The sequence below is a fragment of the Gallinula chloropus genome (assembly GCF_964237585.1).
Source record: "Gallinula chloropus genome assembly, chromosome: 1".
Classification (NCBI taxonomy): Eukaryota; Metazoa; Chordata; class Aves; order Gruiformes; family Rallidae; genus Gallinula; species Gallinula chloropus.
This window is the reverse complement of record NC_140085.1, coordinates 79,439,616-79,466,832: the sequence shown is the minus strand read 5'-3', so window position 1 is coordinate 79,466,832 and position 27,217 is coordinate 79,439,616. Positions and strand designations below refer to the sequence as shown.

At 40.9% G+C, this 27,217-nt stretch overlaps 1 protein-coding gene across 1 annotated transcript in view; it reads left to right on the top strand.

The window, feature by feature from the left end:
• The window catches only part of DERA (deoxyribose-phosphate aldolase), a gene marked incomplete at its 5' end in the record, with an annotated part of 53,477 nt that overhangs the window by 12,326 nt on the left and 13,934 nt on the right, over window positions 1–27,217 (top strand). The window contains 4 exons of the mRNA XM_084275316.1: window positions 724–871; window positions 2,722–2,817; window positions 4,121–4,255; window positions 12,597–12,725. Coding sequence (XP_084131442.1) covers window positions 724–871; window positions 2,722–2,817; window positions 4,121–4,255; window positions 12,597–12,725 — 508 coding nt within the window. The remainder of the gene's footprint in view (window positions 1–723; window positions 872–2,721; window positions 2,818–4,120; window positions 4,256–12,596; window positions 12,726–27,217) is intronic.

Sequence of the window (27,217 nt, the reverse complement as noted above, 5' to 3'; positions counted from 1 at the left end):
ATTCACCAATTCCTAAGTCTTTTAAACTTCTGTAGGATTTTCCTCTGAAGAGTGCTGTGGCCTTTGTTCCTTACCTCTAGTTTTTTTCCCCACCAGATAATTACGGTTGGTTTTTATTCCCAATTCATGCAAAAGAAAGTGGGTCATCTGGAGTCTAGACCCTGAATTTTAAGATGTCTAGGTTCTTGCCCCCACTGATTCCACGTTTCACAGCAGGAGAAGCATGTAAGCGTGCAAACTGCTGCTGTGTAGACTCGTCTGGTTACTGAAGATGGCAAACCTGTGCTTCTCTTGGAGCACGTGTGTAATTTCTCACGCATACAGGCCTTGAAGACACAGACATAGTGTATGGAATGGAGTATTAGAACATCCACTCCATTCTGTACAGTATTGGAGCATATTATAACAGTGAGGTTCCTTATGTAGTTGATGTAATTTGGTAGCTAGCTTTTACACCAAAAAATGTGATCCTTTAGTTCTGGGAGAGGAGACTTTTGGTTCCAGATCCTTTCTGTACCAGTAGATACTGCTCAAGACAGGAGCAAATACCTGCCAGCCCTGTCTATCATAAATCATTTTTTGCATATCCTCCATGCTACATCCCATATGTTTCCTCATTCTTAGAATGAGAGCCAGGCTTCTGATTCCTGCATCTTCTAAGTCAGTTTGGCTTCAGAAGCATAAACTGAAGTAACTGTTTTCATTGCTTCACTCCCCCTGTAGGCTGCTTGGCTGCTGAAAGCTGTCACCTGCATAGACCTTACCACTCTTTCGGGTGATGATACCCCTTCAAACGTTCGCAGACTCTGTTTTAAAGCAAAGCATCCCATCAGAGAGGATCTGCTGAAAGCCTTGGACATGCATGATAAAGGTATGATCGTTTGTCATCTTTATTTTGTAGAGAAAATGTCTGCTTTTCCTCATTCTTTCAATTTTCAGAAAGGTGTTAAAGTGGCCTCTTCTTTCTATAATGGAAGGCGTTAGGATAGGCAGCACTACAAAACTAGTAGTCCTGGGAGAACAAACTAGGTCCTATATGGTTTTATTCAAAGCAACTGCCTTAAGTTTTAGCTGCAAAATACCTATTCTTTTCAGTTAATATAAAAATGCAAGGAGAAAAAAAAAATCCATTCTCAGCTTGGTAACCAAAGTGAAGCATGGACTTAAGGCAGCACTCCAAGTTATGATGCCTGATGAGCGCAAATACACGCTGTCCAGAGAATGGATTGAGAGCAGCCCTGTAGAGAAGGACTTGGGGTTGTTGGTGGACAAGAAGCTGAACATGATCCAGCAATGTGCACTTGCAGCCTGGAAAACCAACTGTATCCAGGCTGCTGTGTGAGAAGCTGTATGACCAGTGGGTTGAGGGAGGTAATTCTTCTCCTTGACTCTGCTCTCATGAGACCCACCTGGCATACTGTGTTCAGCTCCAGGGTCCCAAATACAAAACAGACATGGACCTGTTAGAATGAGTCCAGAGGAGGACTCATGAAAATGATTGGAGGACTGGAGCACCTCTCCTATGAGGACAGGCAGAGAGAGTTGGGTTATTGTTTGGTGATACAAAACTGGGAGCAATGGCTGAAACACCAGAAGGTTGCACTGCCTTTCAGCGAGACCTGGACAGGCTAGAGAGTTGGGTGGAGCATAGCCTAATAAAGTTCAACAAAAGCAAAGGTAGGGTCCTGCACCTCATGAGGAATAACCCCAAGCACCAGTACAGGTTAGGGAGTGATGTATTGGGAAGCTGCTCTGGAGAGAAAGACCTGGGAGTCTTCATGGAAAACAAGTTATCCATGAGCCAGCAATGTGCCCTCAGGGCCAAGAGTGTTAAGAAGAGTGGCCAGCAGGTTGAGGGAGATTATGTTTCCACTCTAGTCTGCCCTGATGAGGCCACATCTGAAGTATTGTTTCCAGTTCAGGGTTTGCTTTATGTCTGATCAGTGTTTCTGAATTTTTTCAGATGTAATCACTGATATGTCAGTGAAATACATTTGAATTTTGTCCTGTCACGTTGGCATTAGGAAGAACTAACAAAAAGAAAGTCCTAGCAACGTTTGGGGCATGCTTTTGCTATAGAAATACTTCAGTTTTACACAGGCATTGATCCGCTGATTGAAGTCATACGATGTAGAACCAAAGGGGAAGCAGACCTCTGGTTTTAAGCCATACATATTAAATATGAAAGACCAGCCTTTTCTAAAAAAAACCTCCTTGGATTTATGGACTCTTGAGACAGTTTAAATATTAAATGTGAGGTCAGTTATCTGAGACTTGAAAGAATAGCATTTTAACTAGAAATGCAGTAGGACTGCATTAACATAAAGACTGCTCAGTTGCTGCTGGACTCAGTCTGGCTCAACAAGTAAGGCCAGTGCTTAACAATGCAGTTTGTCTTGCAGTTGTTTTCTGACTAGGCATGTCTTAATTATACATGTTGGCATTAAATAGTGCATCTGTTGATAAAAATCTTGGGATTTTTAACTCCTGCTAACGCAAACTCACTCCCATGGTCTGGTGAACGAATATGAGGGAGGTGGCAATACACAGAATTACCCTAATCATTTGAGATATGTAACAGACATCCCAAGTGTAGGTGTTTCAGACCCCTGTGAGAATGCAGAAGTGGGAGATGAGAACAATGCACACGAGCTCATAATAAGGATTGCACTTGAGAAGGTGGAGATTTACATATGAAGAAGAGAACTGTGGCTTTTGCAGGCATTACCGTCGGAGCGGTCTGTGTATATCCCGCAAGAGTCAGCGATGCTGTTAAGGCCCTGAAGGCTGCTGGTTGTGACATACCGGTAGCTTCAGGTAAGCTTTATTCAGAAATATCCAATTAAATATTTTGATGCTATGAAATATGAAGAAAAACCCAGATGTTTGGATTTGCTTTTGTTTCAGAGACTAAGGTGAAAAGGTATCAGGTGGAAAGAGGGGAATGGAGAGGAGAATCCTCTTCGAGTGGAATCTTTTAGTTTTTTTCAACTTTGGGCTTATCAGAAGTACCAGGTGTGGTTTTTTTCTCAAAGCTCTTCAAAGAGTTCCTGAAGATAAACCAGTGTTTTCCTTGCCCAAATAGAAGAAATTGAGATAGTGTGCTGGACAAAGTATCAGACACTAAGTAGATGATGATGATGATAATAATAGTAGTAGTAATACTGCAGTATGAGCTTTAGGAGTTCTAATGCAAGGGGTTTTTTTTCCCTATCATTTTTTTTGGCTTTTAAGTTAATCCTACAAGCTGATTTCAATGAAGCTGTGTGCAGAGGCAGGGGTTATTGCCTGCTGAGCAGCCTGCAGGTTCAGGACTTGTACTTACAAATCTAAGTGCCAGCTCTTCTCCAGTCACCACACACAAGAGACAAGTCCTGAATCTACAATAAGCAAGAAGTAAAATCAAAGAATTATGCAGGTTGGAAGGGAGCTCTGGGTGTCATCTTGTCCAACCTCTTGCTCAAAGCAGGGGACAACTTTGAAGTTAGATCAGCTGTTTAATGCTAAGATCTGTGTTTTCTGGTGTTTTTTTTTTTTTTTTTTTTTGGTTGTTGTTTCATTGTTTTGTAGGGGAAAGATACTAACTAAATGCATTTACGGTTCAGAGAAAGAGGATCTCTGACAAAGCTGTTATTTTTTTCCATTTCCAAAGTCACCTTTGGGTTTTGTACTTAAACATCATAAACATAATCTTGAAAGTAATGGTTGCTATATTGCAATTTAGCTGTTAAACACATTACTGGGATTTAACTTGAAATACTACTTAAAAGTAAAAATGTATGCATTGCTTCATGTATGAGTTCAGTCCTTGTTTGCTCAATCTGCTGGAAGCAATAGATATTGTGCTTTCTTATGTAGGCTACTTGGGAATAACTTGAAAGCATGTAAAAGAGATGTCTTCAGAAGGTACACTTAATATCTTTCTGGACACTAGTTCTTGAGGGAAGAATGCGTCTTGCAGGTGAAGAGAGAGCAGAATGAGGTGCCTTTAGGTTTTAGAATCGGGGATAAAAAAAAGTAACTTGCAAGCACTTTGGTGCATTAGAGATATATGTAATTTTTTAGTCAATTTGTAAAACATTTTCTTCTTCCTGTCTGCATCTATTCCCCTTCTTGCTAGTGGCCGCTGGGTTTCCATCTGGACAAACTCCTCTAGAAACCAAACTGGCAGAAATAAAGCTAGCTGTGGAATATGGTGCCAGAGAGATTGACATTGTCATTAGCAGGAGTCTAGTGCTGACTGGCCAGTGGGAAGGTAAGTACCCACCCTTTGGCAAGGAACCTAAATCTCTGTATAAGCACATGTAAGCTCTGTCTTTGTCTCTTCCCTTCCTTGAAGGACTTGCTGCCTTCTCTAAAAGTAGCTGATAATTTGGGGCACCAAACTAAATAAAAACTATTTAACTAATTTATAACATGTGGTTGCATTTGTTGGGTTTTTTTAGAAGAATGCTGTTACAAGTCCTGCCAAGCAGGGCATGCAGAATGACTGTGTTTTCAAAATTCAGGTCCATTCTTTCTGTGCCTTTAGAGGATTTTGTGTACAGGATTAAAAAAATAGCAAGTGAAACGGAAGTGAATGCCTAATTATTTGAACAGTTTTGTTAAAAACCCCAAGGGGTTGCTAATGTAGATGATACCTTGTTAAATATACACGTTTTAATTCTTGACAAAAATATGTATTTTAGTTGTTTATATTTTTTCCTGAAAGTCGAGGGTACAAATTGACTGTTCATATTATTATTGATGTTCTTGTGTCTGTGGACTGCTACTAATTAGTAAGAACAATAATGCTGAAGATGTTTTTTGCTCTAATTGCCTCCTTAATGTACTGTGAATGGTTTGCCTTAAGTGCTGACAATGCTTCTATAACTAATCTTCATGTGAAGGTAAACACATCATTGTCTTGGAATGAATTTTCCATTTAGCTGTATAATGCAGTGCAGTAATAGCCTGTTTACTTGGAAGACTTCATAAAGGACCCTTGGTACCTGAGTTTGGTCAAGGAAATTCAGTCATCATGGTAACACATCATGTTTTCAGTCTTCAGGGCTGAAATCCTGGTTTCCACTTGCTGTAATATCTTGACCTCTTTTCTGGTATTTACCATCTCCATCATTTTGCTGTTAAATATATGCAGCTTTCCAAATGTTTGACTTCTTGAGGATGGGCATGGTTGCAGACATTTGTTTCTTTCAGAGTGGCTATTTTAAGTTCAGGTATGGTGTCAGAAATTGCTGGAATATGGAGATTGGGTACTTGAGCAGTTTTAAATAAGACAGAATGATGGATCAAGTTCTGTACCAGCTGGCAGTAAGACTTATGCGCACATCTTCCTACAGTGTATCTTTGTTAGGGTCAGCACTATGGTCTACAAAGCAGGTACCCCCTCCAGGAGCTGTGCTCTGCTGGGAACATGTGGTGGTCTTGGATTCAAAGTGAGAGGAGTCAGTGATCTGTCACCAAGACAGGAAAAGGACCACTGAAGTGAACTTGAGCAGCAACTTGCAATTGAGTCTGCAAAAGTCTGCAATTGTCTTGCAGCCATTTCTGACATAACCGTGGTTACCACGGTTCAGACTTGGTGGTACACACCACTGTTAGGTGGACCAGAGATCAGGAAGGGGGTGCACGAAGGAAACTGTGTACGCAGGTTCGAGGTTTTGTTGCCCAGGATTGCGTGAAGGAGGCTCAGAGGAGACGTGTGGGGCTAGATTCAGGCAGAAAGCTTGTATTGGTGTTTGAAATGAGCTGGACATACATGGTTGGGTTTTTCTATTTTGGAAATCAGTTGGATTTTGCCATCACAAATTAAAGGGAAGGAGTACACAGATGTAGCAACGATGGATGTAGGATAAAGCCGTCAGTTTACTAAGTAAAGTGGTCTGTGGAGACAGGACAAGGGGCAATGGCTGCAAGTTGGAGCACAGGAAGTTCCGCACCAACATGCGGAAGAACTTTTTCACAGTGAGGGCGACAGAGCCCTGGGACAGGCTGCCCAGGGAGGTGGTGGAGTCTCCTTCTCTGGAGATACTCAAGACCTGTCTGGATGCCTATCTGAGTGATATGTCCTAGGGAGCTGCTTTGGCAGGGGGGTTGGACCTGATGATCTCTCGAGGTCCCTTCCATCCCCTATGATTCTGTGATTCTATAAGTGAATTAGGGATGATCTCTGATTTGGTATGCATATTCTTTTACCCAAACTGAAGTAATGACAAGGTTGAAAGCCATTCTTTTTTTTTTGGCAATGGGTAGTTTACTCTTTTTCCCCCCTTCTTTTTACTGAGGGCAGAATTGAAATTATTTCCAATGTCTTCAGAGAGTTTATTTATGAATGTGAATCTGTGTATGGCACATATTTGCATGGTCTTGAGAGAAGGTACCTCAAAGCCAGCATTTGCTTGCCATCCAGATAGTGATGTCACAGAGTGGAAGATGATAATTTTTAACTTCCCTTATAAAAAAAAATAATCACTCCAGTAGGTGATCTGAATACTATGGTGAAACTGTAGTGTTATGACCAACTGTTTAGCTTTCAGTAGATGTGTGTTACCTGTGTGAACATACAGATTTCCACCTTCATGTAATGGTTAGGTACGATACATAAGAGTGGGTAAAGTACATCCAAGGAAGCTGGAAGTAGTCTCTTTTTTGTTGTTATTTGTTGTTGTTTGTTTAGGATGAATCCCTATACCACATAAAATTGAAAAGTAGTGCAGTAACCATGCCTGTGTTCAAGGTGCTTCATCACCTAGAGCTGCTTATGCTTGTAGCACTAATATATTTTTATCGTTATTATCTCGCGCTGCTTGTCATCACAACTTCAGGAGGTATTGACAAAAATATGTATGTGGTAGAGTGTTTTATCTTACTGTTGATATATTTTTAGCCTTTTTCCTAGTCTGTGCAATAATTGGGGTCACCATGATAAAATAGTGTTGCTTTGTGATTTGTTTCAAAGGCTTGTTTGGTTATTAAATATTTTACTGTATGTCCAATTATGTCAAGTTATTTTAAAGCAGTTCTTAAATATCACTGAAACTCTTTGTGACACTCAGAATGTATTTTCTGGATCTTTACAAAGTACTTGTTAAGATCTTTTTAATAGTGCAGAACATGAAAGCAGCTTTATTGGACAGCTAATTTATGTTGGCAAATAACATTGAATGAGATTGAAGTTTATGAACTTACATGCCTTTTACAACCTATTAGCTTTTAAAGCAGTACTACTTTAAAATACTTTATTCAACCATTGTCTTGTATCACTTGACAAAGTATAGATTAAGCTTAAAAAACACAATTTAAATGCTGTCTTTAGGCACAGAATGTGGAGCCTGTATGTAAAAAATGATCAAGTTGACTAACAACTTGTTGAAAGAAACTGAATTTTTAAATTTTTATTCCCCCCATCCTGTTATCAATGAATATGTTGGAGTTACTGTACCTTCTGAAGCTGTGTGGGCTGCTGTAATGTTTTTTACAGCTCCATGGCTTTTAGCAAACACCTGGACATACTACACTGTCAGTGGCTTCCAAGGTAATTGTTACCCCATTGCTTGTTCTGTCCATTGAATTTTCCTGCAACACCAGTTAAAAAACCAAGTATAATCAAAGAAGTTTAAATGTGGCTGCACCAATGAAATAAATTAGGTGTAACCTCATTATGAAAGCTGCCTTTCAATTCTGTTAATAATTATTCAACTGTGAGTTTAGAGGCTTTGTGCTGGGATTGGGACCTTCTTTTGTGCTATGTACTTTATAAACAGCATGAAGAGAGTCTTCCCAATCCAGAGACTTGGAAAAGACAGCACATGTTGTTTCAGAAATATATCTGACGTGCAGACTAACTTGGGACCTCAAAAGCTAGTTGCAGAATTCCTTTCTTGTGTTGTCAGCAGCAGCTCCAACTCCTGAAGCCGAGCTCTGTTTTCAGTCTGGTGTGAATCACCGGAGTCTGGAGCTGCACATATGTGGCTGAGAGCAGGACTGAAAGAGTCGTGTTGTGCCGATAGCCTCGTGCTTGTCATTTTGTTAACAAACCTGCCATTAACGTGCAAGACAGAAGGGATTCCAGCTCATTTTCCAGTTTCCCATCGTGATTACCTTGATCTTTTGGTCTAACAGAAATTGAAACATCTTCCCTCCTCGTCTCAGTTTCTAACCTTAACATCAGTCAATGTGACTGACTAGATAGAAACAGCAAATAAGCTGAATTAAAAAAAAAAAGAAGTGTTTTTATCACCACTTTTTTAGAGAATAGCTGTTTCATAATAATTTAAGCTGCTGTCATGGTTTAGGCTCAGCTGGCAGCTGAGCACCACACGGCCTGTCGCACACCTCTCCCTCCCTGTTAGGGTGGGGAGGACAACTGGAAGAAAAAGGTGAAACTCATGGGTTAGGCTAAGGACAGCTTACTGTGACAGCAAAGGAAGAAGGAAGTAAGAACAGTACTACTTAGGGATGTGCAAAACAGGTGATACAAAATGCAATTTGCTCATCACTGGACCCCAGTCTGTCCTGAGCAGCCACCCCTCCTCCCCATCCAACCCCCTGCCTTATATGCTCAGCATTATGTCATGATATGGAATATCCCTTTGGATAGTTTGGGTCAGCAGTCCTGTCTGTGTCCCCTCCCAGCTTCTTGTGAAAATTAGGTCTATCCCAACTGAAAGTCAGGATTTCCACACACCCCCCTCCAGGTATTTTAATTTCCTGTGTAGGAGATACAGATTAGCCCCTTTATTATGTGTTTTTTAGGACAAATGCATTAGATCAAAGCAAAATGCCGCCTAGACAATCTAGGTCAGGTGATGGCCAGCAGTAATTGTCAGGGATGTTTACTTGAGGTGTGTAGGGGAAGAAACATTTTTTGGAAAGTATTTAATAGCTGTTAAAATCAGTGTAATGTTTGTACTGAATTGTAGGAATACTACAACCCCCCCCTTCCAACACTTATTTTTTATAACAGTAGAATTAAAACCACAGTTCTGAAAGTATTTTTTAGTTTCCTATGAAATCTGAATTTTCTTGACTGCTATAAATGCCTCATATAAAAGCACAGATCTAAAGTTCATAATAGCAGTAAGATACCTTAAGTAAGTGGGTGCAAAGTAGATGAGTACTTATGTCACATCCATTTTCACAGCTAAGTCAGCAGAGCTGCTACAGACTACAGTGTGCATCTTGCTCCAAATATATTCTGTATAAGTTGCCTTGCTTTGAGTTTTATTTGCCAGATTATTTGCTGGTGTTTCCTGGCATGAGCCTTAGCTTTCTCTTAGAATGGATAGTGTTGATTTGTTGTGCTGTGTTTGAGATGCTCTACAGTACTGACCATTTCATTTGAGAGCTCCTGATTACCTTGTCTCTGGTTTTAGCAGTCAGAATCCCTTGCAACGTCTTCATGGTGGCCTTAACTCACAGTTTAAAATATGCCTGTGGGGTTTTCCGTGATAGAGAGGCTTTTCCCCAAAGCATTCAGCCACTGCTGCTAGCAAGCGAAGCTCTATCTGCTGTGTCAGTTACTGATGTTGTGCACAGGTCACAGGTATTCCCAGAACCGCAGCACCCAGCTCTGCTCCTGCTGGACCTGACAGAACTGAGTGATTAAGTGAAGGGCTTGTTGGCAGCACAGACTGTCCCAGGAGAAGGCAGGACCTCTTAAAACACTGAGTGACTTTTCAACTGTGATTAACTCCACCCATACTTCAGGCTTTTGCCAGGAAGTTCTGGAACAAATAAATTACTTGTGCCTTGATTTAAATCTGACAGAGTACCAAAACCTCTTTATTTTTTAAAGGAGTGGGAGTTTTTGCGCTTGTTCTGTATCAAAGTTGTCCCTGCTTGCACTAGGACTGGGGTGCTCTGCTTCATTTTCTCTGTCCCAGAGGTAGTTGCATTTCTATTTGTGTTTTTACTGTAGGGTTGAAAATGTCCTGCGATTGTCTGTAATAATTGATCTCTGAATAAAGAGCAGCATTTATTACCTAACCACCTGCCCCATTGAAGTATGCCCACTGTTCCACCACCTCAGCTAACCCAATAGACATGGGTGATTGAACATCCTCAGTCGTTCTTGTCTGTGGGTTGATGCGTGCTGTCAGATAGTGAGACTGTTCAAATGATCTTGGCACTAATTGCATATAAAAGCACCTTCCAACAATAGGGAGGATGCTGTAGCTGTGGTACTAACTCCAGTGAACAACAGCTGTGAAGATATAATTTCTTTTCATGGGATCCAACCTAAATGTACATTTTGTTGATTTTATTTTGACATTTTTGGCGGTGTATCTTAAAGGTAGAGAAAACTTGAGCCTTTTTTTCTTGTTACCGAAACTGGAAGAACATGAAAGCTGCTTTCTCTCGCTTTCCAAAAGCTTCAGGAAAGAGTCACACCACAAAAAGAGAATGCATTTGGATCTAACAGGAGCGGTGTTATCAAATGCACAAGAAAATAGCACAGTTTCTTTGTGTTTCCTTTTTGAGTCTCGATTTGATGTAGGTTTCCGGAGTATCATCAATTGATCAATAAAACATGTTAGGCTGCATGCTAGTACTGATTAATTCACACCTTTGGTACACAGTAAGAAACAAGGTGAAGCCTGGTGTCTATAAAGGGACTTGCTAAGTGCATTAGCCAGTTGTCTACTAATGCTTGTAGTACGTCTCAGAGGGCCACTCCAGCGATCCCAGCCCGGGCTGCCTGGTGTGCGATGGCATCAATAGGATGCAGCAGCATTGCAGGTGGAGGGGAGGTCCAAGGTCCAGCTGTACAGCAACTGGCAAACCCTACTGTGTGTTTCCAGGTCTTGCTTCAGGACTGAGGGAAAAAGAAAGCTGGTACTGCTGAAAAGATTCAGCCTCCTTAGCCATATCCTGATTTTTTTAGCAAGAAAGGTTTGTTAAAAGCTCTTCTAGCCTTCCATAAACAAACTTTTCAATTACATGCTTGAAGATTGAATGCAGTTTATGAAAAGGACTGTCTTGCAAAGGATCCTGTTTGCTTATTTTGTGAGGTGTTTTTTTGTTGAGGGTTGTTTGGGTTTGTTTGTTTGTTTGTTTGTTTTTGTAAGGGGCGGGTGGGTGGGGGTGTCGTTTTGGGTTTTATAAATTCAAATCCCAGAAATGCTGTCTGTACACTGTTAGAGCTGCTTTTCTCCCCACCATTAACACAGGATGAGTCTTACGTATGCCCAACTGGCCAGCTTCTAACAGCTGCATTTTGATAAGTTATAGCTCTTTCTAATTCCCCATGTTTAAAATTTTGTGAGAGCTCTGCTAAACTGTACAAAGAAAGGGTGAGTGGATTTTCCTGTGCCTCTGTGTTGTGTTACCTGGCCAGGTCTGTAAGTTCTAGCCTTTTTTAAAAAATGCAGTCAGATATGTCCATATTTATTCCAGTCCTTACTACTCCTCCACAGCACTGCAGGAGCTTATGATGGGGTGGTCTGCTCTGGGCAGCCTCAGTGAGCAAACCACTACTGGCCTGTCCTCCCTGTCCCAGCTTCCTGGCTGCAGATGGTGGCTGGCAGGTTGAACAGCATGCACTGAGAAGTGGTGGGCAGGTGGGATGTGTGCTACTGTGTCTCAGGGACCTGCTGACTGCTTGGAGATGGGAAAGGAGAGCTGAAGGTCCCTCCTGAACTCCATCTGGCTCCCTTAGTGTGAGTATCAGAAGTTGGGGTCCAGCTCTGGATGCCCACCAGGTTATAAAGCAGCAGGGGAAGAAAAGCAATCTTGAAAGGCTGGTGGACCTGGGACCTGAGTTCAGGTTTGGAAGCAGTAGCTCTACAGCATGCTGGGCAGATGTTGTCCTGCTGGCCCTGTTGCTGTGGTGCTTTCTCCAGCCTTCCTGGGGCCATTTGAGGTCACAGCACAGCATGCAATGGTCCGAGTCCTCACTAACCTTGTGGACAATGCAACCACTTGAACTGGTTTGCAAATGCAGATCCATGTGGATTCCCTGGTCTCTGAGCTTAAGTCCCAGCCCTTGGTCTCTCCTCACCAGGCATCTTAGCAGAGCGCATCAATTTGGCCGCATGTTTTCAGGAACTTTTTATTTTCAAGACGCTTAAACTGGAATTCAGATGCCTAAACACAGTCCCATCATACTAGGGGGTACACCAGGACACCAAGGGAAGATGTGAAGCTGGAAGCCCAGAGGGTGGGCTAAGGCCTTTGGAAAGCAGTGGTGAAGGGGACAGGGAGAGTGGTGATACAATGTGGACAGGGAAACATAACTGTCCCTGAGTACTGTTTCAGTCTGCTGCCATATTTATTGCTGAAAAAGCTGTTTTAAAATCAATCTTGACTATCGTAGTATTTTTTCCTCCTGATGTATTCATGAGTGCTTGGCATACTGTGCACATTCCTAGTTTGGAGAGAACCGACATTAATAGCCATTAAGTTAAGTCTGAAACAGTGTGGCATTGTTAATTACCTCCAGTCATGTAATTTATTGAACTTACAAAACTTAAGTTCTCTAGTGCTATGACTAATTACAAGATTGGAAATTAATCCAGAAGTGGAAATTACAGCCATACTTGAGAATGTCTCTCAGGCAACTTTGATCATTTTTATTATGCTTTTATCCCCAGGTCTCTACGAGGAGATCCGTCGGTGCCGGGAGGCCTGTGGGGAAGCTCATATGAAAACAATCCTGGCGACGGGTGAACTGGGGTCCCTCGCTAATGTCTACAAAGCCAGTATGATAGCTATGATGGCAGGTAAGTGTGTCTGTGGTTTTCTTTTTAAGCTAAGAATGATTTTGCCATATTATTTCAGGTTCAGATTAGATACTAGAAAAAATTTTTTTTGCTGAAAGAGTTGTCAGGGCCGGGAACAAGCTGCCCAGGGAAGGGGTTGAGTCACCTTCCCTGGATGTGTTTAAAAAAAGGGTAGATGAGGTACTCAGGGATATGGTTTAGCATAGGATGGAAACGGTTGGACTTGATGATCTTAAAGGTCTTTTCCAACCTTGTGATTCTGTGATTATTTGTGAAGCTTAAAAAGTTCGAGTCCCAAAAGGTTGTTTCTTGCTGATAGGAGGCAAAAACTATTATGCAGCGATTCCCAAAGTTGCAGGTGTGGTAATGAAGTGTCACTTGTTTTGTGTAGCCTACAAAACCACCACGAAATGTTAAGTAACACTGAAAACTGCTAAATCACAGAACTTGTAGGAACAAATATTTGTTGTCAAACATCTGATCCCTGGTATATTTAACAAGGAGACATGCGTTTGGGGCAGATACGTGAATTATCCAGGCACTTGTGGTGGGCTACAGATGTGGTGTAGGTACACGGCTTGGAAGTTTTATTTTAAATGCAGGGGGAACTTCCCAGGGAAGATTCACACTGACAGCTCTTGTTTCTGCTTTGCAGTCATTTCTTCTAACCACCTCTGTGCGAGTGCAGTTTGGGAAATGGGCTGTACTGGAGATGCAGTGGGGGGAGGCACTCCGCACACCAGCAGGTGCTGGGACGGCCTCAGTTATAACTGGCACAGTCAAAAGCAGTAGCACTTGGTACCCGAAACTAGTTGGCACTTCAAAGTGTTTGGTTTTCCCTGTCTTTGAAAATTTGGTTACATCTGACGTGATGCTTAGGAGTCTGCCTGTCTTTTGTTCTGAACCTTTCAGCTAAGAAACATGTTCCCACGAGCAGGGTAGCGCTTTTAGGGGCTGTGTGCAGTTTTGTAGGTATTACTTTTTGTATAGCTATAGCCATTGCAGACTGAATGTAGCAAAGCACCCGTTTGAGCCCAGATTTACAGCAGTATATTCTCTCTGCAGCTTTGGGCTTGCGCTGGTATAATTTTCCCTAGTTTAATCAAGATTTTAGGGCTGTGTTTTACAGCCATCTTTAAGATCCAAAACTGGGAACTGGCTGATAAGACTCTGTTCTAGGCACCTGCTCCTTTTACTGTGCTTGACAGAGGGCTCTTCAAGTATATTGAGAGAGAGAAATGTAAAGAAATATTGAGAACCACTTGGGGTTTTTCTGTCTTCTAAACTTTCCCTTATTCTTGTGTTGACTTTTTTTTCCTGCTGTAAGCTCTTCAGACGTGGAAATTTTTTTTATTTGAGAGCAAGAAAAAAAAATCATCCAAGTGTCTTGTCAGTATTTAAATAAATATTCAACTTGCTGCTGACCTCATTGTCTCCTTATACAACACTATGCTTATCTACTCCAAATGGAAAGGGAAGCGTTTCAGGCTTTTTACATGCTCAGCTACAATGTCAATTAGTATCATTAGATACAGAGGATCAGTATTATGCCAGTAAATTCTGCTTTTAATTAGAGGAGGTGTAAGAAATACACATTTACTGTCATTTAAACTGATGTACTAATCATTATGATCACTTTTTGTAACATGGAGTAGTGAAAAATTCAGGTTCTAAAGCCTTTTAACATTTTCAGATTTTTTGCTGGTGTAGTTTTTTTGAAATACAGCAGATGGCTCTATTGTTAATGATTTTCCTTGCATAGTTATTCATTTTACAAGATACTTATCCGTCTGAATATGTGCAGTAATTTCCTTATTTCAGTCTCTTGCTTTTTCTTTGTGGGTAAGTGTAAAAATAAGAATTTACTGGTGCCCTACGTACATGTATTGAGGGACAGCTTTTCAGACTCTTGATTTGTCAGAACTGCTGAGAACCTCAGAATTTTGTTCCATCTGCATATTTTTAACATTTTGGGGAGAAAACAATTTGGCATGATATGTTTAAATTCTAGCTCTAGTATCCATTTATTATTTTTTTTCCAACTGGTGATATGATTTAAAAGAAAGAAAGAAAGAAAGGAAGAAAACCCAGGTGATCTCGTGGATATGACAGGCCCTGGGAACTTTTTATCTGAAGATAAAAAAGCAACAGCTCTGATAAACTTGACACCAGTGAACAGTTTTATATGGGGAGTTACACAGTAAGGTGGGTTTAACTGCAGAACTGGCTTTAGAAGCCTCTGCTGCTGCTGGCCAATTGTTCCTGTCCTTGACACCGAAATCAGCTGCTCCTTCAGGCGTGCTGTTAAAAGTGCTCTTCGTGCTGCATAGTAAAATGAGCTTTTGAAGCAATGTGGTTAAAAATTACACCAGAAAGGGGGTAAGTAGTTTGTTGTGGGGTTCTTTTTTTGGTGTTTTTTTGATTGGTTGTCAGCATGGGATTTTTAAAATGGTTACTGCCTCAACAATCTGGTTTACAGCCTTGCCTGACATGCAGCTGTAGCTATACAACTGAGGACTTGGCGTGCAGTCCTTAAACTGCTTTCACTTCACAGTGGACGATGTAAGCCTGCTGTAGGGAGCACAAAATCCTAGTCCTTACAGATGTTTACTTTGCCATTGCTGAGCATGCACATGTTCACCTAGGTCCTGAAGCACAGAGCTAGTAGATGTGTTGTTACATATATAAAATACGTATATTTCCCATGTATCTCATTTGTGAGGCTCAGAAGGCTGAGAGTAATACAGTGCTGATTTATCACTAGCTCCGTGATTAAAAGGCTTGCCTGGGATGCCTGGCACTTGGTCTCTCTGATTGAGGTTCTTCTCCCACACAGGGGTCAATTTTATAGTGTATTTGCCATTCTGGATCTCAGCTGCTCACGATAAAGTTGCTCTGCTTTGCACAATATGACCTAGATGTCTCCTTTCTCAAATAGCCTTCCAACATTTCTATGTAGAGTTCCTTGTGCTGTCTTGAGGAATTACTGGCGTGTGTTGGGAACCACAGTGCCTTACGTTCAGTCGGATTCAGCTGACAGGTGTGGCTTCAGCCACCTTCACAGACTTGAAAAGTGATAGTAAGGTGACAAAAAAATGGGCACCTCCACATTGGCTGGGATTTCCAAAGAGCGCTAAGGGTTGTGCTGCACTTTTATATTGAAAGCAGATTGTGCAGGCTGCTTCTGTAGCCTACTTACTCTGCGTCAGGAGGATTTTGCTCAGGACTCAGCAGAAGCCACTCACTACATACCAGTGAGTGAGGCTGAGCCCAGTGAGATGTGAAGATCCCAGCAGCGCACTGACAGTGGAGACCAGCTGTAGAAATGGTCCTTTCTACAACGTGACTATGTACAAGATATTAATGCTTGCACCCGCAAGAATTTGGGAAAAAATGTTGCTTCACAGTGAGGTGTGAGAATAATTAATTTGCCATTATTTGGAGCAGTGGCTCTTAGCTCCTCCTGTGTCTGAAATAATATCTACAGAGTACCACAACTACTTTCTCTTTCTTCTCTAGCACAGTACATAAAGAGAAAGAAATCAGAAAGAGAGCAGGCATCCAGTTTGCTTAGATTTTTTTAACCACACCTTTACAGACTTGACTGACATGCTAAAAATTCTTCTGGAATATTTAAAAACCTATTCTTGAGTGAATGGCTGACAGCCCTCTAAGGACAGTGACTCACCTGACAAAAATAATCCTTTCAGTGCTAAGGAGGGCATAATGGCAGGTAGGCTTGCACACCAGTGGCTGTGTGTCACTGCCAAAGGAGCACATTGTTTTCTAAAAGCTGACCGAGACACAATCTCAGCATTAAATCAGCCAATTTTGGTCGTTGGTTCATAACACCCGCTGCCACGTCTTGACCTTCTTGAAGGCTTGACGATGGCTTGAGTACCTGCGCTTCTCAAGGGAAACTGACTGCATCTTTGACTCTACCAGACAGCTTCCAGACAATGAGTAGAGAAAACTAATTAGTGGTTTTCACTTGCTGAGGGCTGTAGTATTCAGTCTTTGTCTCTAAAAGCAGAAAGCACTGCCGCAAGGTTCCCACAAAGAAAACTCAGGACATGGGAGTACTGCTTGAAGAGATTTCTGTACGATGAGAACATCCCACTGCACAAAAGCCTCCTCCTGAATTAAGAAAAGATGTGACAGTTTAATGATTATAAGAGGAAAGGGTCCAAGAAATGCGGTTTGGAACACCGCAAAATAATGCCTGGCTACACAAAGCTTTTGCCTCAGCTTCAAAGAAGGTTTTTATACTGTAGTTAATATTGGTGCAGATCCATTTTTTAGTATGAATAATGGGAAGACAAATTCTGAGGTAACAATAACTGTTGTTGTTTTGAGCACTGCGTTACACAGATTTGTTTTGAGCTGTGTTTGTGTGACTATGAACATGCTGTCAGCTGTCTAAGTGCAAGGGATGAATTTCCTACTGCTGGATGTGGACCACCATGATCCAAAACTTCTACCAAGCAAACGTTTCATGAAAAATGAAAGGGAAGAAAGGAAATCAAACTAGCAGAATTTGACTGAAAAGCTAGGCGTGCTTTGTGCAAGTGTGGCTAACACAGGAAACAAGACTACTAAATAAGTAATAATACTTGGCACTTAGCACTTTATATCTTCAAAGTACACACAGACATTAGCAGAATTAATCTCTCAGTAACCCTACAAGGTACGAGACAAGGATCATAACAGACAAGTTCAAAGACAACCTGAGATCAGTTGAGAGTTCTTGGCTTTAAATCCCAAGCTCAAACTGAAAGTTGAGGGTCCCCTTAATATCATTTGAGTTGTATTATGTTTAAAGAAAGGTTTGACTTAATTCCATGCCTATAGCTTCACCTGTAATTTGATGGTAAGGCAGTCAGTTATTTGAGCCCAGAGCATTTCCAAATGAAAGGTGAACCAAAGGAGAAGGCTTGGTAACAGGTATAAAACAAAATTCCTATTTATGTTTTGTTTTGGTATCTGAAATCCAACCAGGTGTATTGGGTTTGCAGTTCATCTGTAAAAGGTATGCTTTAACCTGTGAAAGATCCACCAGAAATGTCATCTTCTGAAAGCAAACCAGGTCAAAATTGGTAGCTCCTTTCTACAGATATGGACTGGCCCCAGGTGCCTTCCAGTGTGACAGATGATGTTAAGCTGTGGTCTGAAGGCCTGATTTAGCCCTGGGGACAGGCTAGGAAGTTCTTACTCTTCTGAACATGTGGGAGGAGGCCTTACCACCTGCCTAGTGACTAAGGCTTTGTTGGCCACAGTCTGGTGGCCTTTTCCTCTCTCCCTCCAACCAAGCAGGAGTCAGAGTGAGTCCAAGGTGTGATGGGGATCCTTTGCTGTTGATGTTCCAGCTTGGCTGATCTGCACTCACTGGCTAGGAAAGTTGAATGTTGAAATGCAGCATAATCTTCTGTCTGACTGCTTGTCTTCAGAGAACAAAGCACTGTGCAGAGAGAGTTCTCCTACCTGTGTTGTCAAATGGTAGAGAATAATCCCAATTTTCTTTGGCTGTGATATTCTGGCAGTACAGATTAGATCTAGCGTGGGCATGAGCACATTTCTGAATTTCTGTCAGCTTACTGAGAGCACATAAAATGATGTTTATGTCAGCTCTCTTCTGTCTGCATGCATGCAGACAATACCTCATTTGTCCAAAGATTTGCCCATTGCTTCAGAATTTTTAGATAAATTTGAACTTGCAGAGTTTGTACTACTTCAGCACTTTGTACCATGCAGATGCAGCATTTTATGTCATTTTAGGAACATAGCCTTGGTTACTGTCTTGAATACGTAGAAGTGATTGCAGTTGGCTGCTGTAAGAGGCTCATCAGGACGGTAATTAATGCTATGGAATTATATTAGGGGTTGATAGCTTCCCTGTCTGCTGCAGCAGATGTCCTGCATCCTGCATAGTCTGCGGTTGTTCTGCATGTTCAGAGCTCTGGTTAAGATTACTGAAAGTTTAGTGCAAGGAACGAGCTGTGGAGAATCAAGATGCAGATCAGGTCAGAGGGACACAGTCTGTCTCAAAATTTTGAATGACATTAGGGACTAAAAAAGTTTCTGCATTAGGAGTTAGATCAGAAGATAGATGGTCTTTAAATGCAGTTGGTCCAAAAGAGTAGTACAGTAACTACAGTAACAAGTGGCTTAATTTATTCTGGTACAGAGTTGGGGGGAAACAAAATAGCCAGTGGTATAAAAATGCAGGTAGCTTGCATGTTCAGTAAAGCAGTACAAGGCTGCTCCTTTAAATGATGTAATTGCCTACTAGCTTAGCAGTGATACTGCAGCTAATCACTAGAAATAATACAGGAGTGGTAGATAAGCTTGGAGTTGAACAGTTCTAACAGTACAATCACAATATCCTCAGGTTCAAATTACCAAGGAAAGTCCATAGAAAGAGTAGTGCCACCAAAAAAAAACCAAACGTTGGGCTTGAGTAAAGCAGACCTCGAAGGAATGCAAACTGAGACTTAAAAATCTTTCTGGAACTCAATAATGCATGTATAGGGAATCACAAGTGAAGGAACAGAAACATGATGGAGAAACTCTAGGGCAGGCTCTAATTAAAAGTCTTTTCAGTAGAGTCAAAAGACAAGACCCTGTTTGGGTAAGTAGAAGACAAAAGTAATATGTGAAAGAAACAGAGATTTGGGGGAGAAAGAAGGGAGTCTATGAAGGAACAACAGATTTAACCTGTATACAGCAAAACCTCATTTGTTTGCAGCTTGTTAAGCTAGAAAGTCAGGTGTGCATGCAGTGCCATGTTTTGTTATGCATTTATTTATGTGCTTACTGAACTGTTCACTAGCTGATACAGCCATATCTGAGGGGACATAGTTACCTGGGGCCGTTCATATTTGTCATACGAGGATGCCCGCCAGCTCAGGTTGCTAATTTTGTGAAAGATCTATCCTATTAATGGTGTTCTACTGTAATCAGAAAATAGCAATATACAGTCCATATTCGAGTCAAGGAAGAAATGCCAATACCAAGCAGAGGATACCTGTCAGATCTGTACCTGTTTATTTGATCCACGACTGCGCTTGGCTTTCTCCCTCTGCAAGCCCCATTTACAGATAGAAACAGTGCTGTTTCAGAGCACCTCTCGCTGGAGGACTACCAAGTTAGGTCAGGAAGCCAGAAGACATGTAGGGTTGTTTGAGGTAGCAGAATGACTCCTACTTTATCATCACCTTAGACAACTTGGTTTCTCTGTTTTTTCCATCTGCAAAATTAATATTGCATATTTTATAGGACCTCTGTGAGGCCTAGTAAGTTGAGATATAAGCAGAAATACATTACTTTCATTAGAAAGCAGAAATTTTGTATGCCTCTGCATGAAGATGGAATACCCTCAGTCAGGACTGAAATGGGGAAATGGAGCAAAAGAACGTCTGGAACTTTCTGGTAGTAGGTACAGATTCTGATTTACTAGTCCAGCCAACCCTAGGAGTGGCAGTGGAGGTGGGAGCTGGCACAACTTGCCGTGGTACCCAAGGGTGATGGTATCTTGCGCTGCCCAATTGACTGGCACTGCCCGTGGCATCATGGAGGTCACATCCCTTCAACTGCTTTCATAGCACCCCACCTAAAGTGTTCTTTTAAATGAAAGAGATTTTCCACTGCTCCTGTTTTGGTATTGTCCCTGCACTGAGCAAAGTGGAATGAGCAGTATGCCCTACAAGGCGGATAACGCCCCAGCAATCCCAGGTAGGACCTGTCACTGGATCTCTGAGAAGACCACTACAGCAGTATCCATTGGGATCATGGAGCACGTTAAGCTTACGTTGCCACTAGTCTTCAAAGCAAGGGCAGGTACTATGGGCTTCCATTGCATTGTGATGTATAATAAGGCTTTGAACCCTGATCTGCCAGCTTCTACTTCTAAGACCTGTACTAACATGACTATTCTTTGTGCTCCAGCCTTTGAAACTGATTGCAAAATAGTAGGTGACAGAGAGTACTGACAGTGTAACATACTGTTGAGGGGGATCAACCTCCTATTAGCAAACTATCCTAAATGCCAAAATAGGCTTTTTCTTCTGCTGATATTCAAGATCTTTGCAAAACATGTTAATTAAGGAATATCTAAACGGTATACTTTCAATTTATACCAACTGATGCAGAGAGGTGAGAACACACCCCTGTTGCTCTAATTTTCCCCATGAATGAAACCTTGTTTCTATGTTAAATAATTTGTTAGAATTTGAGTTGAAGCTTCTCAAGTTTCGTATCACCTCAGACTCAGGAATTGTTGCACAGTGAATAGTTCTAGTCAAACACGCCAACAAATAACCTGGCTTCGTTGCAAAAAACTTTACATCTGTGAAGCTCTGGGATTGAAGGTAATGGTTTGAAAGAAGGCAATTTTAAAACATGGAAATGTTATGTAAAATCAATAGATGTACAGGGTGCTATTTATTTCTCTGATATTTTAGGTTGGCTTTTTATTGTGTTAGCAGCAGGTGTTAAATTCAACTAAACCAGTGAAAAATATAAATAAATATTTAATTTACTGTATCTATCAATTATACAAAATTGGCTTATGAAATATTAAAGTTTCTTTTAAGAGATTGCAAGTAGGAACACTAGGTAGAAATTTCAGTCCCTTAACAGAAACTTAATATAGAGGTGGAAATAAACTAAGTGTGATTTTCGGGTTGTAGGTCCTGGGAATTTTTCATTGCTTTTTAAGGTGGCAACGCCTGGTGATCGTGCCTATTTGATTTGAAGTTGTATGTTCATGACAGCAGAAATGTGAAATCAGACTTCTAAAGAGAAAGATACTGAATGGAAAAATACACTGGGAACATCAATAAGAAGTTTGAAACACTATGGATGCTCGTTTGAATAAACACAGTTAATAATAAGGAATTGGAATGCAGTGGAAAAGAAGGAATCATAGGAGGGATGGGCACAAACATAAGTCAATTCCATACTGAGATGTAAAAGTGGGACAAAAATTAGTTGCATAGAAGTCTGTGACAAGGAGGTTATGGTTAGTTTTCTTACCAATAAACTGGGTCTTAAAATGCACCAAGATCAATATAAAGACATCCACTAACTTGACAGCTCATACCTTAATGGTGCTGATGCTGAATTTCAAAGTGTTACTTCATTGAGCATGGAGAAGCAGGCTGAACACCCAAGCTAACAGCCAGGTAGCGTGATGCCACGCACACATTCCTCAGTGAACTAAGCGGGACTGGTTATTCAAATGCAAACATTTAATCTTATGTTTAACGTTTGCCCTTCCTCATAAAGGTAAATTTTTAACCAGAATTTAAAAGGTTATGTTAAAAGAGTTCACCAGTCTTTTCTCAAAGGGAAATATTCCTGCCAGAATATGACTGTAGGATATAGTAAATTTTTTCAGGAATGTGCTCATTTCGGCTGTGTTTGGAAGGAGAGCTCCATGCTCCTTCCAGCTTGCCTCTGTGGCTGCTTGCAGGATTTTTGGTGAGTTGCAAATGGGATCTGAACTTCCATGGTAGGTACCTGGGTTACTTAGAGCCTGTCTCCCAGGCTTTATGTGCTCCTTTGATTTTTGTTGTCAAAGCACAGACCACGTTGGGAAGATGTTGAAAAGAACGGAAGGTACTCCCTTCTTTGATACCACACTTTGGAATTTCAGCCCCTGGGAAGTGTTCCTGATTTACATTTTATTAAATTCCTTTTCTGAAATGATAGTTTTTAATTTCAGCCTCTCTCAGATAAGACAATTTCTAGTTTCTGACTCTGCTTACATTATAGTTACCAGAGACAATAGCTTTCCCAGAGCTGCCTGCAATAGTCCTGCTTTTGAGAGGGTTTTTACAAAGACAAAGATGACAGCAAAGTCCGTAGCCTTCATGGCAAGTCAACAGGGATCTGACATCTGATTGTCATTGCACCTTTGATGTTTCTTCCCCTCTAGCACTTGTGCTATGAAGTGATTTCCCTTCAGTGTAAAACTGCAGCTGATTTCTCAAGTTGAGTTCTCCCTAAATCTAAGATGTAGAAAAACTTCCTCCTTGATGATGGCAGGACTTTTTCTTAAGCAAAAAGTCTTCCTTCCATCACCTTTGCAGTTACACTGCTGATCCAATGTCCAATTTACCAGCCTATCCCAAACACTGCAGAGGTGAAGTCTTGTAGTTTATCAAGAAGATTTGTTAATTCATCTCTAATGGACCAAAAAGGAAACAGATTATGATGTTCTGTATTCTGTACAGCACATTAAACTTAAATTATGCAATGCAAAATTATGAATCATATATCTTCAAAGGCCTCCTTCCCACTTGTCCTGGAAAATGGATGTATAGAAAGCTCAGAGGAAACACAAAGCCTCACACACAATTGGAGCTTTGAAATGAACCCAAGCCCCAGGATGAGAAAGCAGCTTGGGGGGCTGGGTGATGGAATGAGGTGCCAGTAAGAGGAAGGATCACAGTTTCAGGTGGTGCTCTTGATAACAAGACAGCATATACGTGCTGCTGATAGCTAACTGGTTACGCTTAGCGTTGTAATCAGGTACTGTGCTTGCAGATCCTCTGGATGTAAGCAAATGTAGCCTCACAGCAGTTTGCTTGGTTGCCATTTGCAGCACCGTTGCAGCTTCAGAGCAGGCTCCTCCAGGAACTTCAGCTGAATGGAACCTGTGCTGTTGTAGGGATGCCATTTCCAGCACCTAGGTTAGAACTGCAGCTGATTTAGATTTAACTGTCTTCAGGGTGCACTGCAGAAATGCTGGTTTGTTTTTAGAAGTAGAACAAAAAAATCCTAGTAAAATGACCAGAGCTACTCCATGTTTTTGAACTTCTTGGTGATTCATTTGCAGGGACTTGCTTCTTTTAGGAAGTAAAAACTGAAGGCAGGAGAGAAACCTTGGAAGAAAGTAATATATTGTTTCTGATGAAAAAAAGTGTAATTGAGGGGCAAAGAGAAGCCTTTAGGTTTTAAGGGTTCCTGAGCCTTTTATACTGCCTTGAGAACCCAATTTTGGAGTGAAACACACGAACGTGCAGAGCACTTATATGAAGATGCTGCAGATGAGAACAAATAATTATTTATTACTAACATCACTGCATTTTGTTACTCAGAAATAATTCAGGGAAGGGTTCCGCCAGTTGAAGTTGTTGTCTAATGTCTGTTTAACAAAAAGCAGAAGCAAGAGGGGAGATGAGATTATTTGAGTGGAATATTTAAATGGTGGAAGGCAAAGGGAAAGTAAGAACAGAATCTGTTCAAGCCGTAAGGAGACAACTAATGTGGCATTTGAGGTATCAGTGATGCATTCTGTATTGTTCACGGCCGTGACTTTGGTATGGCTTGTAGGTTTTCTACGTTTTCATTTGCTAAATTAGGTGGGACATCACATGAAGAGTGAAGTAGTCAGTGAAATGTGGAAAGGTTTAGATCATGGTGATCGCACAAAGCTTGCAGACGCCTTTCCACAAAATGTGAGTTGCTACAGAACTGATTTTTATGTTAATTTACTAGTGAATAATTTAAAAAGACCTGTTTATTTTTTAATAAAAAGGAAAGATATAAATTGGCTGAGTGTTCCTAATGTTACTTACAGCTGCCCTGAGCAGATGTTGGGGACTCTTAGTGGTATGCTAGACCAAAATAAGTTTTATGAATAAACAAACAATTTCTTTTTACTACCAACTCTTGCAGGCTGATTCTCTCCCAAATTCACAATAAATGGCTTTTTAAAGTCTCTTCATAAATAATTACCTTTCTTGTGCCACTTTTTTCTAGGCACTTGGATTTTAATTACAATGATGAACTATTTTAATAAGTTGTTAAATAATTTTATCTTTTTTTGGGGCTGAATCTGTTTTCCATTTCTCTTTGACTTCATTGGTTCCTGGATTTTCAATCCTTTTAATTCTTCCTAATTCACTTGATATTGTGCTTTCACTCCCCTGAATCAATTCATGTTGGAGAAGCAAACAGCATGCAGCATCATCTTTTTCTTCTGTGCTCCATGCACATACACCCACCTTAGCTTGCTGGTTAACAACTATCTCCTGTTACTCATAACCATTTTGTTTAACTCATTCATTTTGATCACTGTAAGTTTGAAAAGATAGGTAATTAAATGGAGACAATGAGGTTTTGCATTGGAATAATGTCTGGGGGCCTTAAAGCACTCTGCAGAAAATGGCTAGAAAAGTGAATACTGTGCTTAGTTGATAGATAAGGGATGTGCAACACTGCTACGCTCACCTTCAGACCCGTGTTTTCCCATGTAAGTAATTATTAGGTACCTATGTATGTAATTTGATGTAGAGAAATGCTGAACACATAATTCCTCATGACTTCAGCTGTGATTCAGTATCTGTGAAAAACAGCTGCTTTATTGAAATGAGTTGATCTCTATCGGTAGGCGGGGAGAAGAGCCGAGTGACAGGTTTTTAAAGAACCTGATTTTTTTAGTCTCATGGCATGATCAAGATTTGCTTAATTAAAAATGACTGCTATTAAAAACAACCCCCCCAACTGTTACAGTTTTTGAACTTTTAAACATTCATAGTTTTCTTTCAGTTTATGTATGTCTCATGAACTCACTCCTGACACAGAATAATTGGAGTCACTACAGGTAATACTAATACCAATTTGTATATTGTTGGAAGTCCTGGTGAAAAGGCTTTACTTTTATCGGGTTTGGGTCTGGCGCCATCAAATATCTGTATCTTTGGGGTGCAGCCTTGGGTAGCTTTGTATGCTCTTGTGCTCTGTATGACCCAAACAGACCACGTTTAGGACCACGCTCAAATGGAGCACAAAAGTACTGCAACTTTATGCTGTCTACATCAGAAGCCTAAGGTTACAGAAGGAAGGGTACTGACCAGGCAGTCGTGATTCCTGGTGTGATGGTGACACTGTCACTACCGCGGTAGTTTGGCAAGTGACAACTTGGTAGAACACAAGCCATTGATAGCGAAGTGAGGCTCTGAAACCCTGCTGTGCAAAGCTGCAAACTTGAGACTAGTATTTATGTTTTTCCTGTAAGAAAGATATAAAATATAATGTCTCAATGAATGCAGACATTTAATAACTTGCCACTAAATACCTATGAGGATATACGTAGTTTATGAGGATATATGTATTTAACACAAGGACAGTTTTGATTCTCTGTTTCTTTCATTCTCAGCATTTTGTTAAAAAGAATCAAGTGCCAAAGTAAAAAAAAAAAAGTAATACATATTTAGTATAGATTTTTAAAAAGTAAAACCTATGAAATGTAGATTTGAAGATTGAAATATCATTTTCATTTTGCCTGTGAACTAACGAAACGTGCATTTCTATGTCAGTTTCAATTATTTTTAACCAAAACCCAGGCTGTAGTTCATCAGACTGTTGGTCCTTTTGGTTTGAGATGCTCACCATGATTGCAGTCCGTGACCAAATCAGCATACAGGCTGTTGATAAATGGGAGTGGGGAAACAATGGCCCAGCATATTAAATACTTTTTCATGAGTTGCTGCCTATTTCTGATGGCAGAAATTTGATTTTCTTCATTTTTTTTAAAGAAGTGCTCGATAGATTGTTATGCCAGAAAAGTCTGACTGAATTTATCAGCAGCACAACTTCATAAAGCATCTCTTTGAAATGAAATTGTTAGTTTTGCCATGTAAGCATCATTAATAATACAGTGGGGGGAGAGAGAAGATTTCACAAAAAAACAGAAGCATGCCTTTCCCTGACCCCCAGCAGAGAGGTGCCTCCTGCTTGGAGTGTGGCTGCACAGTCAGAGGCTTTGGTGGGTTTTTTTCTTGGAGGGGACTCGCAGGCTTTTTGATATTCAGCCTGCCTGAAGAGCTCGAAACCTTGTAAAACAACCCTGCTGACAGTGGTGAAAACGTCTGTCAGTACTTGGAAGCTCTCACCCACACTGCGGCCTACACGCTCGGGCTTTTGCTGTTTTGCCAGATGTTGTATTATCAAGGTAGGGAAAGAAGGATGAAACACTCTGAGGGGCAAAATCTTCTGGTAAGGAGGAGGTGCTGTAAGAGTGGTATGTTTTAAAAAGAGACATGGCTTGCCATTTTCCTGTGCTCCATTGTGGGTAGGTAAGGCCTTTACAGGTGTTAACTTTTGGGTATTTGTTGCATCAGCAGAATGCCCAATGCCTGCACCCAGGAAGTCTGTGATCAAACCTGACTTTCAAGTATCATAAAAATTAAACTAAGTGCTAAGTGCCTAATGCTTTCCTAGTAATTGTATGATTACAAGAAGTACGTCCCTCTACACAGGATGTACTAGTGTAGCCCCTAAGTGACCTATTCTACCCGATTTGTAAAAACCAGGAGGAAACAAACACATCAAAGATGAGTCTGGTGAGATTTGGCATCTTACTGTGGTGGGGTTTTTTTTCAGGCAAAGCCAAAAGCTTTACGTTGGCCACATAGCACTCTCAGGAAATGCCTTTGAAACTAGAAGTCCCCCAAGTGCTGAAGATTTCACCTCTGCCAGCTGCC